At 41.4% G+C, this 13,864-nt stretch overlaps 1 protein-coding gene across 2 annotated transcripts in view; it reads right to left on the bottom strand.

Moving 5' to 3' along the window:
- Positions 1 to 7,620: 7,620 nt before the first annotated feature.
- The window catches only part of PAXBP1 (PAX3 and PAX7 binding protein 1), a 34,725-nt gene continuing 28,481 nt past the window's right edge, over positions 7,621 to 13,864 (bottom strand). For both annotated transcript variants that reach the window (XM_054048281.1, XM_054048291.1), the window contains exons 16-18: positions 11,407 to 11,553; positions 10,781 to 10,935; positions 7,621 to 9,106 (exon numbers count right to left, since the gene is read on the bottom strand). In XM_054048281.1, coding sequence (XP_053904256.1) covers positions 8,989 to 9,106; positions 10,781 to 10,935; positions 11,407 to 11,553 — 420 coding nt within the window. In that variant the 3' untranslated portion in view covers positions 7,621 to 8,988. The remainder of the gene's footprint in view (positions 9,107 to 10,780; positions 10,936 to 11,406; positions 11,554 to 13,864) is intronic.

Here is a 13,864-nt window from a genome sequence, read left to right on the forward strand (position 1 = left end):
CTTCCGCTCTGGTCCGACCATCTCTTCCGCATTGCGCCGCCCGGGGCCGGAAGTTGGGGGGGCGAGGAGGGAGAGCTGAGCTGCGCGTGGCGCTGGGTGCGCGAGGCAGTGAGACGGGGCCGTTGCTGTCACGTATATAAGCGCTCACGAGTGTCCAAGCGGAGCGGCGCGCGAGACCCCCGCATCCTTGCGAAGTGTGGCGCGTCCCACCCCTGCCTCGGCCGGGGGGTAGAGTGTCGGCGCCGCCCCATGGCTCGCGCTGGGACCCTCAGGGGGCCGGGGTGTCGCCGCGGGCCGACACGGGGGAGGGGAATATGAGTTAAATTTGTGTCTAAAATGAGCGACCATGCCGGGAACCCGCCCCCGCGGGCCGGCTGAGCCCCGAGGGGAGTGGGAGTGGGAGTGGTCGGGGCTGGGCGGTATTAGCCCAGCCTAGGGTTGGGGGTTGAGGCCTGCAGGGGCTGGGGAACCCGCCCGACCAAGAGGAGCCTAGTGCAGTGTTGCCAGCGCTTCTGATTGTGAAACCCCATCTCCTGGGATTGGGGAGAATCTGCTTTTCTTAAACAAACCACCATCAACTACGTGGCTGTCTAGTGTGTGTTGGGGGGTTGCTTGCTGTGTGCCCAGCTTGTTTTGTCTGTTTGAAGGACCAAGTGCTATGGCTGGCGGTTGGAAGCGGTGAGCTTGTAAACTAGGTTTGAAATCTAGAAGCCTCTGTTCATTGGCTGAGCCTTAGTCAGTGGTCGAGGCTGTCAGGAAGGCCTGGGCTTTATAAAGCCGTGAGCAAGCAACCAGGGGCGGCTAACAGGGAGTTTGGAAGGGGACAAGGTACACTTGCCATTCTTCAAACCAAACTATAATCAAAACTTCTTGTTTTAAACAAAAACCCTTTCATTAACCTAGGTAGCTGTGGGACAGAATGCAGGTAGAAGCCCAGCAGCAGAGTGAGGGCTAGCCTGTTCATTGCGCTCAGTGTAGCATGTATAATTACCTGCCCTATGGGTGGGTGGTGTATGTGTGCATTTGGTGCATGGAGCTCCTAGCCCTCAGAGACCACTTACGGGCTTTGGAGACCAGGGTGGCGGAACTGTAGGACCTAAGGGAAGCAGAGAGGTATGTTGATGAGGCTTTCTGGGACACTAGATTTGTCCCACCTCCGGTCAGACAGCCCCTGCACTGTTAAGGAGGATGAAAGGCTCAGGGAAGGAGAGTGGTCAACGGGAGCAGAGGGAAACCTTCCCATAGTTGGGACCCTCCTTCCAAATGATGTTGGGGTATCCTCTCACACTGAGGTTACCTCTCTGGGGAAGAGAACTCCAGTCATTAGGAAAAGGCAGGTGTTAGTAATGGGAGATTTGATCATTAGAAATGTAGATAGCTGGGTTTCTGATGACGGGGGGAACCATATGGTGACTTGTCTGCCTGGTGCGAAGGTTGCAGCTCTCTCGAGGCATCTAGATAGACTTATGTGTAGTGCTGGGGAGGAGCCGGTGGTTGTGGTACATGTAGGTACCAATGACATAGGGAAGGGTAGGAGAGATGTCCTGGAGGCCAAATTTAGGCTGCTAGGAAAGAGACTGAAATCCAGGATCTCTATGGTGGCATTCTCAGAAATGCTTCCAGTTCCACATGCAGGGCCAGGTAGGCAGGTAGAGCTTCAGACTCTCAATGCATAGTGAGATGATGGTGTAGAGAGGAGGGGTTTAGATTTATTAGGAACTGGAGAAACTTTTGAATGGGGGAGCCTATACAGGAAGGATGGGCTCCACCTAAACCAAAGTGGATCCAGACTGCTGGCACTTAACATTTAAAAAGGTTGCAGAGCAGTTTTTAAACTAAGAGATGGGGGAAAGCCGATTGCTGCAGAGGAGCATGTGGATCGGACAGAGACTTCTCTTGGAGGAGAGTCTATTAATTGAGATTCTCTAGATTTTAGTCAGGAGGAGAAGATGGAAAAGGATAAAGTATGGGCCAGATCAGACAAGAAACATTCACATAAAAAAGAATCTGACATATCAAAAAAGGGCAGACATATAAACCCCAACTATACATACAATATGATGGAGGCTAATTTAGCTACAACTAATCAGGGAAGAGATCTTGGAGTCATCGTGGACAGTTCTCTGAAGATGTTTACGCAGTGTGCAGCGGCAGTCAAAAAAGCAAACAGGATGTTAGGAATCATTAAAAAAGGAATAGAGAATAAGATGGAGAATATCTTATTGCCCTTATATAAATCAATGGTACGCCCACATCTTGAATACTGTGTACAGATGTGGTCTCCTCATCTCAAAAAAGATATACTGGCATTAGAAAAAGTTCAGCGAAGGGCAACTAAAATGATTAGGGATTTGGAATGGGTCACATATGAGGAGAGATTAAAGAGGCTTGGACTTTCAGCTTGGAAAAGAGGAGACTAAGGGCGGCTATGACAGAGGTATATAAAATCATGAGTGGTGTGGAGAAAGTGAATAAGGAAAAGTTATTTACTTGTTCCCATAATATCAGAACTAGGGGCCACCAAATGAAATTAATGGCAGCAGGTTTAAAACAAATAAAAGGAAGTTCTTCACACAGCACACAGTCAACCTGTCAAACTTCTTGCCTGAGGAGGTTGTGAAGGCTAGGACTCTAACAGGGTTTAAAAGAGAACTAGATAAATTCATGGTGGTTAAGTCCATTAATGGCTATTAGCCAGGATGGGTAAGGAATGGTGTCCCTAGCCTCTGTTTATCAGAGGGTGGAGATGGATGACAGGAGAGAGATCACTTGATCATTATCTGTTAGGTTCATTTCCTCCAGGGCACCTGGCATTGGCCTCTGTCGGTAGACAGGATACTGGGCTGAATGAACCTTTGGTCTGACCCAGTATGGCTGTTCTTATGTTCTTAACTGGCTGGCTGCTGAGAAAACTTGCATGGTAACTTTTTAGTAAAAGTCAAGGACAGGACAGGTCATGGGCAATAAAACAAGAATTCTGGGAAGCCCATGACCTGTCCATGACTTTTACTAAAAATAACTGACAAAACGGGGATGGGGTGGTGGGGTTCACCACTCACCACGCCACCCAGCAGCTGGGAGCTCCACCCACAGCACCCTGGGACTGAAGCAGAAAATGTCTCAGAGGTCTCTGGAAGTCATGGATTCTGTGACCTCCATGATAAAATCTTATCCTTACTTGTGGGTGATGGAAAGTTTGTCCTCTTCCCCTAATGGGGGTGATGCCCTCATGTCCAGAGTGGCCTCCCAGGGTCTGCTTCAAAGCATGTTGAAGTCAAGGGAAAGACTTTGGATCAGGCCACGTCCAACCACATTTACAATGTCCTTTAAGACCTGTTTTCCTCAAGGTCAATTGGTGGTGTGATATGTGGCTAGGGAAGGTTGGCATGCCACTTTATTAAAAAAATTAAACCACCACTATAAATTATAAGTCTATCACTGATCTCAAGCCCTGTTCCTGCAAACATTTACACATGAGTAGTCCCACTAAGATCAAAGGACTTGGAGTTAAGCACATACTTAAGTGTTTGCAGGCTGAGGGTCCCTCAGTTGTAAACTCTTCAGGGCAGAGACCATATCCACATTTTATGTGTTTGAACTGCCATTGAGCTAAATGATGTGCAGTCCTGGTTGGGGCATCTCCGTGCAGCTATGGTAATACATCAAACACTGGTCAAAATGGAGTGTGCCCTAGCAGATTTCACAGGCCAGTATCCAGCAAAGTACCTAAGCACATATTTGTAAGCATATGAGTAGTCCTACTGAAGTCAGAGTATATTGTATGTGATTTGTTGGATTGGGTTTTTAATTTGTCAACCTTTTTATTATTCATTTTGCCCTTCTTATTATTCTACTTTGATTAATGTATTTTGTACATCTTTACTCTAAATGAGAGGTTTAAAATTATAAATACAAATGTTTAAATGCCATTAAACAATCTAATAGAAACACACTAATGCGACTAACACAGTTAATGCCACTGCAGAATTTATTTCCGAGGTATGCTGGATGCAGAAAGATGCTCAACTCTTGTAACAAAACATCCATTTTACTAGACTAGCATGAGGTTCAGTTTCAGGTAAAACATGACTATCCCTCTATCTGCAGCTACAAATTTATGGAGCCTCCTATAGTTCCCATTTATCTCAAGCTTGTATCTCTCAACTATTAATTCTAAAATAGAATGATGATTAATTTGTGCACTTAAATTTAAAACCAGATTGTCATTTTAGACACTGGATTTATTCCCCAGGTTTTAGAAACATGATCGTGGGATATTTAATTTCCACTTGGGTAACTATCAAATGGACAGGTAGGGTTGTCACATTTAATTGTCTGCCTTTCAAGAAAAGAAAAATATAACTTCAAAATTTATATCATGCAGCAACATTAGGTAGTTAGATGAGGTTAAAGTCTTCATATAAAAGCATTGTTACATCATAGCAGCACGTTTCCATGCAGGTTCCCTAAAATAATTTTGAGGCTCTAACATTCTGAAAGATTCAGTGGAATGAGTTTTGGGGCAAATAAGAGAGAAATCTCAGATTAAGAACTCATGCAAAGATTGGTACCTGAAAGAGAGAAAAGATCACATGCTAAATTCTCCCCTTCCCCTCCCCAAACTTTTCAGTGTCAAATTTAACTTCCTTTTATGTTATTTGGGTGCTAGGTCCTTTTCTTATTGCTAATGACTTTGCTCTTATTTTACAAAAAGGCTCCTTTTCAGAATAATCCAATAATCACTCAAGTGCTGCAGGTGGGGGAGATTAGTAATTCAACAGGACATCATCTACCCCCAGCCCCAAGTCATTACTGATTTAATAGCCCAGTAATCCTGACATTCTTCCAGTGAATTTAAAATCGAGGGTCTAATGAGCTGTGGCCACTAGAGACCCCATAAAACTTACTGGAAAATTTAGGGAGTGCAGGTTTTTCTGGCCAAATGCCAATTTGATATTTATTTACTTGGGACCTTCTTACATCCAGCTAGCAATTTTAATTGACCACTATCCTATTTAAATATGGAGATATACCTATCTTATAGAACTGGAAGGGACCTTAAAAGGTCATGGAGTCCAGCCCCATCTTCACTACCAGGACTTGGTCCTGATTTTGCCCCCATCCCTAAATAGCCCCCTTAAGGATTGAACTCTCAACCCTGGGTTTAGCAGGCTAATGCTCAAACCACTGAGCTATCTCTCACCCCTAAGCTATGGTGCTGTGCAATTATATCCCACTCTAGAGATAGCTGTATAGCATTGCTGAATGAATGATTCTTGCATAAAGCTACATAATTTATAAAGTGCTTTGAGATAAATGCTACATTAATGAAATTTTAATTTGTCACTAAAGATGCAACACTTTTAAACAAATAAGGTTCTCTCTCTAGCTGAATATTGTGCTCAAGTATTTCTAAAGCTCAAATCATTTGTAGTTCTGTAAAGGTGACTGCAGTACAAATTTAAATTCCTTATTTGTCAACAGAAAATCAATATTATGGGAGCTTCTGCACTTATCCTCCAGATACAGCAACTTTAATCTCAAAAGGTCCTCCTCAAGATATGAAAAAAGTTCCATCTCCATTCAGTCCTTCCTCTCTCTGCTACAACAATGAAGGTGGCAAGTGTAATATGGATAACAGGAAACTGGATTGAGACCCTAGAATTCATTTCATATAGGCCATTAGCTGGCAGTGAAAACCATCCGAATGTAGCAACTTGATCACTACCAACATGGGGCACAAGCAGCCCCTTAAATGATAAATAGCTGGATTTCAGTGTTTTACATTTGGCAATAAATTCTATGATTTTCTTAAAATCGCCACAAATTATGAAAAAAAAGTATAAAAGCATGCGGTTGTTTCACTGCCTCCTCCAGCAACAGAAATTGAACGTAGTACTTGTTTCTACACCCTTCACTAACTAAACTTAAAAGTTTGGTATAGTTTTAAATATTTAATTCCTACATGCATCTTAAGAAACAAGGTTAGAATTACCTTTACTCCTTTTGTTTTGCCTTTTTAGCATGCCACCACAAACTGATGTTCATTAAAGATGTAAATTAGCTATAGTTAACTATATTTTTCTCAAAGAAAATGTTTAATAAATATATATTGATAAACTGCCATTTTATAATCTGACAATCTATTAAGAAAAATCACTCTACTGTAATGAAAAAGCAGGTATGTGTATGTCGTACTCAACAGGCCTATAAATATAATAAAAGAATTACTTGTTTGACAACCCAAATTGATGTAAGATGCCATAACTTGAAGCTTTGTAAGTAGCAGCAGCTTTCTAGCAGTGGTCTTGAAAATGTCCAGCCTGATCAATATAGTATACAGATTTAATCAGTGAAATAATGTGGTCAACTGCAAGCCTGCATTTTTATTTTTTAAGGGGCATAACACCTCCTACTACTACTTGGTCCAGAGGGGAACAAGTGGGTGAAAAGAAGGGGCCACTCCCTCAATAGAAACTTAGCTCCAGGGAGGGTAAAGACAACCAGGTGGTTAGAGTTTATTCTCCCAAAGTTAAGTGCAAAGAGCATAGTGAGATACTGCTACCCTCAGGAGTCAAAATTCCCCTCTGCATGGAGGTGGACACAATTGGGCAGCAGAGCAAAATAGTGTTCAGCTTCATAGGGCATAATAGAATCAGCTGTTTCTCCAGATCTGGTCTTCCATTAGAAGTACCAGCCAAATACACTGGTGGGGTTCTTCTCTGCTTCTCACTGCCTCCTCCACAAGATAATATGGTAGTGCATCAGTGGTGGCTCATACAGCTATTTGGGTTTGTTTGTGGGGTTTTTTATTATATTCATGGAGGCCATATCAAATAATTGTCTACATTTCCCACACTGCCCCTGCCACAGTACATTCTAGCCCACAGTGGAGGTGTTTGAATTTGCCAGAATTCCTTTTCCAGATAAGGTATTAGATTGCAGCCATTGTTCAGGCCACAGATAATTGAACAACATTTATATAATGCCTGTTAAACCCCACAATTCAGTTACTGAGGAAATCTTGCTCCAGTGGATAAAAGCTCTACCTCAGCTGGAGCTGACTGAATACTTAACAGTGTTATCCTAATATATTATAAAACAATATACACTTACACTGGTATGGTCTTTAAACCCCTTTGATTAAAATTGCATTTGAAGGCACTCCGTTTTACAAGATTTTTAAAGAAGTCAAGTATGTTTTCTGCAGTTGCAGTAATGAAAAATGTTAGCTATTTACACTCAATAGCAAATTAAGTACCATTGAATATTCAGGGCTGTTGCTTTTAGCTAGCAACCACCGTAGTCATAAAACTCTGAATTTAGGAACTGCAGGACCAGAGTTCTTGCTGGAGCTGTGTGTAACTAAAAGGTATAGCCTCTCCATAACTAAGACTGCAACCAGAATTCCACTATAAAAGGTGGATTTTGATCCTAATAATGTAATGAGATCCCCTCTGAAGACAATATGGCTTTGGTATATTTCAAAATCCTCCTTCCAATTCAAGTTTTTCCTTCATTATTTGTTTAAAGAATTAGTCAACAAGCATGCAGATTTCTTCCTTTACCTCTCTCCCAAGGAACGAACAAAATAAGCTTCACAGGTTTCACTGAGACAGCTCCATGACAGACAAGTTTATTGGAAGGATTCTTAAAAGCAGATACTCTGAATGTGCTCCATCAGCCCAAGTTCAGAAAACAATTGTTTGGTTTCCAAATGATGTGTGCATGTTACAAATTGTACATTTTTAATATCCTAATTTATACCATGACATGAGCATAAAATACAGTGATTATAATGTTACTCAGTATGCCAATTTATTGCTACAATTCCCAACTAACATAGGGCACACCTGGAAATAGCTTGTCCAAAACAGTGACTGCAAGTTAGTGTTCCTGGGACTCCAAGATGTCACTAGTGTTCTGACAAAAAAACCCTCTTATACCTAAAAGGCCATTTTGTTTTGTAAGCTAGTCCATATTTTAAAATGGTCTTACTTGACAGGAAGTGTTAAATGTAAAAGTTGTTTGACTATTCACTGCGTGATATTTATATTGACTGAAATATTTGTTTCCTTTGCTTGGCTTTTACACCTCTAGAAATACCCGTGTTTGAGCAAATATATTTCACATCTAAATCAGAGATATTATAAATTATGCAATAGAACACAAAGAGTAGATTTAGAGGAGTTGTTGAAGGGATGAGGGTCCAGGATCCATGAGTGAAATGCTGCCCCCTTCAAGATGAGTAATTTGGGGGGGGGGGGGGGGGGGAGCCCACACCATTACACAGTGTTGCCATTTAACTTAAAACATAAGTTACCACATGTTTAAGTCATCAGACTACTGTTTGCATCAAAAACTATGCTAATGAGGATTTTAAAAACAGTCTGAAGAAAGATCCATATTAACTCTGAATACAAGATGTAAAGTTAAGCTATTTCAGTCTGAGTGAAGCACAGCTGCTTTGTAATGTTAGGTGCTATGTGAAAGCTTCTTTACTATTTAGGTCAAATGATTCTCATATTTTGCCAGCCCTTTTGACCAATAATGCAGTCAGTTTATTGAAGTAAATTTCAGCAACTGAAAACACTTATTTCAACAGCAGGAGACCACTATATCCAGTATGAAAGTAACAGGGTGGTATAAATATAAGCATACTGTATATTACACATTATATATATTACACATACTCCAGTTAACCATGGGACAATTAACTGAGTAGATGACTAGTTATCATGGGGTACAAAATGTTTTTTGTAAACAATATGTTGAGAGATTTTAAGGGAAGTCTGACTGCTGGAAAGATGGTCTTCCTGGATTCCTTTTCTCTTTTTAAAGAAATCAATACTTATTAAGGATGATGTATGTAACAATGCACTTTGTATTAAAACAAGGATCAATATTTTACAGTTTAAGAAACTTTACATATGTACATAAATTACACATCAGGAATGGTTTTAAAGCTCAAAATGAGTCACCTAAAAGTTATTTCCCTTCAATTAAAACCTTTAACTCTTTCACATTATGTTCATTTGCAACTGTCACAGCATGGTCAAGCGCTCGAATACTTGCTAGAAGCTTTACTGTCTGTTTTATGTGCTCCCTAAATGATAGGAAAAAATAAGTTAATACAACTAGAAATCAAAATCTTGCACAATTCAAATAATATTTTAGAAATGTTTCACTGCTTCTTTTTTCTCACAGCTAGTGAGCCAGCTTGTGAATAATTTTTTTTTTTTTTTTTTTTAAATAAATACGGCTCATTGAAATTAGTGTGTTTCTGGATATGAAAACAAAAAAAGTCTCTTTTGGGGACAGCAATCCTAGAAACAAAGGGAAAACAAGCTGCATATGTATGGCTTATTTGGACATAGCATAGTCTCAGGACAAACTACTGGGTAACATGCGGTGTTAGGAAGTCAGTCACAGTTCCATTTAACACATACACTGCTTGAACCAAAAAATTTAAAAAATGAGCAGTTTTTGTGCATGCCACAAGAGATAAAAATACTGTTACACATTTGTAATAGATTGACCTGGATTGGGTAGTAATAACAGATTCACAGTAAACAAACTCCTAGCAATCTAGGAGGTACAAGCCTGGTAGGAAAATTTTAAAAGTCCCACAAAAGGAACAAGATTCAGACATGAAATTTAGCTATCTAAAGAAATTTTCATGACTACAGAAATTCAAAATCTACCCTAAATGGGACTTTTTTCTATCAAATTGAACTATGAAGCGGTGTCCAACACTCCGAGAAACGAACAGATGCAAACATGGGTTATGATGTTGTTTCCCCCTCTTGGCACAAGAATTTGATGATTGTTTTTGCTTTGAAATAGAATGTAGTAGAGTAATATTTCCCCAGTTACTATGGGACGGAGGAGCCTAGATGAATAGCTATGTTACAAAGGGAAATAAGGACATTTATGTAATTTTGTAAGATGAAGTCAATATAAATCAGCGGCCAATTGCACAATTGTTACCAGGAAAGTTTGGGATTTATTGTATATTTCCATATACTTAATAAAAGTTATCGGCACATAGCAAAGACAACTAAATTAATTGGAACTGGAGTATCAGGAAGAAATCTTTTTGGCTCAATATCCATCTACCCTTTCATTATTAATCCACAGTTTCAATGCGAGTTTGCCAGACAAACAGCTAGTGTAGAAAGAAAATACCAATTTATAAACTAGGACGACTATCAAAAGACTTTCATTTTCTACTGGAATCTCTCTTCTCACCTCCTCCAATTCACCTCTAATAGCCACATATGGGCATTTAATCCCATTTATGCTTTTAGGTATGGTGATTCTCATGAGCAAGGGTAAACAATGTTATCTGAGAATGTAAGGAATTTCTCTAGTAGGTTGTTCAGGTGTGTTTAAGACAAGAGAACAATTTGGATTACAGAAATCTGTATTGCTGACAGTGGCGGGAATTTGCTTGGGAAGCAGTTAGCTGCAACATCAGTAAATTTGTAAAGAAACCATCAAAACCAAACAAAATCCCCAAATGCTACTTTTCAAGTAATTTTTTAGAGCAGAACTACACAATGGGAGCAGATTAAATAAAACCTTTATACAATACACTAGCCATTCCCAAGAGCCATTGATATCATATTAAGGATCCTATTTAAACTTTAAAAAAGGGGAGAACTCCTCCCAAAGAAAAAAAAATATATATGGACATGTCTGTTGGCACATGTGCTTTTGTGCTGTGTATATTAGCAGCATGAGATGCCATTACATTAAATGATTCAAAATAAATTACCTTGCATTTCTTTTCTCCACATCAGAGCATCCAATACTGTTTCTGTAAATTGTATCAGCCAGATGAACAAGGTATCTACACAAGTTTTCTAATTGGGAAATAGTCTTGTCCCCTTTTAGATTAGTGAACCACTGTTTAGGAAAGCAAGCAATTACCTACAGATGAGGGAAGAAAATGTGTTAACAGCAAAAAGGCAAGAAAGATGACTAATACCTACGGTCTGATACCAGTATTAGCACTGGTAAGGCCTAAAACAATAAGGTTTACACTGTGGGGATACTATAACATATTAAAGACCAATGTGAGAAATAAGATGCTAGCAACATATTCTAATCAATATCTTAAAAAAAAAAAATCACCAACAATATTGAGGATAGCAATAAGCAGAATTCTAATTTCACATGATGTATCTTCTATTAAAAACAGTTGTCTGTTATGAAAACATAGTAACTGTTTTATTTGTAAAAAGAGATATGGGCAACATCGGAAATCTTAGGCTAAATACACGAAACCGAATAGTCTCCCTCTAGGGCTCCAAATATTCATTTTACTTGACTGGAAATTCAAGAGTTAGAAAATATTATATATAAAAACATTTTCTAAGTATTTTGTTCCATTTTACTTACACTTTGAGCTTTTTTAATGCTGTCATCTCCATACTCAGAATTCTGAAAAGCCATAAGGATATATCTATTTAGCAGACCATCTATCGATAACTCCTGTAGAGTTTTGTTTGAAAGAATTCCATACCACTGGAGAAAGTTTCCTAGTAACTAAAGACACCAGAGACAATGGAAGTGTTGAATATTTGAAGGCAAAACATAAGCAACTATTGATAAACTAGAAAAAAAATGTAAGCAGGTAAAAAGACATGTTTACATGTACTGATCAGGGTGAGGTAAAGACAAACTTCTTATGGTACAGTTTCATGACTAAATAGAACTAGTGAGATGTCATTCTTCCCAATGTTGTAACATTGGATTTGTACAGAGCATTCTGTGGAAAATATATACAAAGAAACTACAAGAGCAAATTGAGTTTTTACAGCCAAAATTTGTTCTATAAAGTCTATTAACTGTAGTCTAGTGCAGTGATGTCCGAACTTTTAAGCCTGAGAGCTGAACAAATTTAAACAAAACAAAAACACAATCAGTACTTTGGGGGCAGACTCTGCCCTGTTCTTGCTTCCTCTGTACCACCTGCAAACAACCTGGCACGGGAAAAATCCCATTATCGTACAGACAGCATGGGTAGTGCCTACACTTGACTCCCCACAGCCATTGGTACAGAAGCCATGTTGAGCAGGGGAGAGTGGCTAAGTGTTTTATCTCCAAGTGGAATATGGACCATAGGGAACCAATGCCAGCTGGTACAAGTTAAAGCATCTTGCAGACCAGTGCAGAGGCAGAGAATAACGGAGCTGTTGGTTCTCAGCTTCTTCTTAATCTCCATTCTCCTGTGCTGCAGTCAGTGGCTGTGTGGGGTTTAAGAGACTTTTTTGATAGGTACTCCCCTAAGCAAAGTCAGAGCTAGTGGAACTCCAGATCCTTTTTTCTGGAGCTTCCATAGCCTGGCAAGAAAGCAGGCACACTATCCTGCAATGTGAAAGCAGCAGTTCAGAGCACTCCCAATTCACACAAAAGCTCCAGCTGGGGCTTCAAAGAAAGTAGTGGAAGGCAGTTTGGGAGGATGTGCCTGCTCCTACTTCCTCCCTGGAGCAGCAGGGATGATGCAAAACATTTCATTAAAAAAGTTACAGGGAACAACATTTTAAATGAAATAAATACCAGTTTTCTTAACAGCATAGCTGTCGAATTGTGCTGCTCAGTGTGTGACATTTTATGCAGATTTAATAAGCTATTTTGCATGTTTGCAAATCTGAACATAACCAGAGACTTCAGCTTTCAGTCAATACAATCTGTCCCAAACAGTGAAAGGGGAAGACATGCAGCTGCACTAAACTTGATTGCTGTTGCTGTGGGGAGATAAATGGGTGTTGGAGCGTGTTTGGGAGCATGGGATGGTTTCAGTGGTAGGTGACTTGGGGCTGTCTGGGTGGAACTGTCTGCTCTGCGGGAGTACCTGGGGGAAAGCTGGTACGGATAGCTGTTAGAGCTTGGGATCAGTACTATGCCCCTCACCTTCTCTCTGTTGCTTCAATGTGCTACCATTGCTGCCACTACAATACTCCTTCCCTACTCTGATCCAGGAGGGGTAGCAGTGAGGCCTCGCTGCCTGCTGAGCAGGTGCCATAGCAACTCCTGGCAACCAGTTGCACCAATATTACAAGTCACTTCCACAACTTGCTAAGATGTCTCACAGGTTGTAAAGAATAAGTAACAGGGCTGTCAAATGGAAGTGTCCATGCAAGGTGTGTGACACTTTGTCGTCAAGATTGTGGGTCAGGACTGCAATGTAGAGCCTCAGAGCCCCTAGACCAGTGTTTTTCAAAGTTCAGGTTGTGACCCAGTACTGGGTCGCGGCATGCAAGGCACTGGGTCGCCTTGCTCAGCACCCAGGGACCCTAGCAGCTCTGGTCAGCGCCGCCGACCAGGACGTTAAAAGTCCCGTCGGCGGTGCTGCCCAGCTAAGGCAGGCTAGTGCCTATTTGTTCCGACACCGTGCTGTGCCCCGGAAGCAGCCAGCAATGGGTCCGGTTTCTAGGCAGGGGGGCCACGAGGCACCGTGCACTGCCCCTGCCCCGAGCACCAGCTCCACACTCCTGCATGCGAGAGCCACACCTGCTGCTGGCTCTCTTCTGGGTGCAGCGTAGTCTGCGATGCCAGGACAGGTGGGAAGCCTACCTCTGCACCCCACCTGCGCCGCTGACAGGGAGCCACCGGAGGTAAGTCTGTGCCCCAGTCCCCTGCCCCAGCCATGAGCCTCCCCCCAAACCAGGAACCCCTTCCTGCACCCCAAACCCCTCATCCCTGGCCCCACCCCAGAGCCTGCACCCCCAGCCCAGAGCCCTGATCCCCTTCTGGACCCCAACCCGCTGCCCCAGCCCTGAGCCCCTCCCACACTCCAAACCCCTCATCCCCAGATCCATTGGGTCATAGGCATCAATAATTTTCTTCAACTGGG

The sequence above is a fragment of the Malaclemys terrapin genome, chromosome 1, assembly GCF_027887155.1.
Source record: "Malaclemys terrapin pileata isolate rMalTer1 chromosome 1, rMalTer1.hap1, whole genome shotgun sequence".
In the NCBI taxonomy this organism is placed as follows: Eukaryota; Metazoa; Chordata; order Testudines; family Emydidae; genus Malaclemys; species Malaclemys terrapin.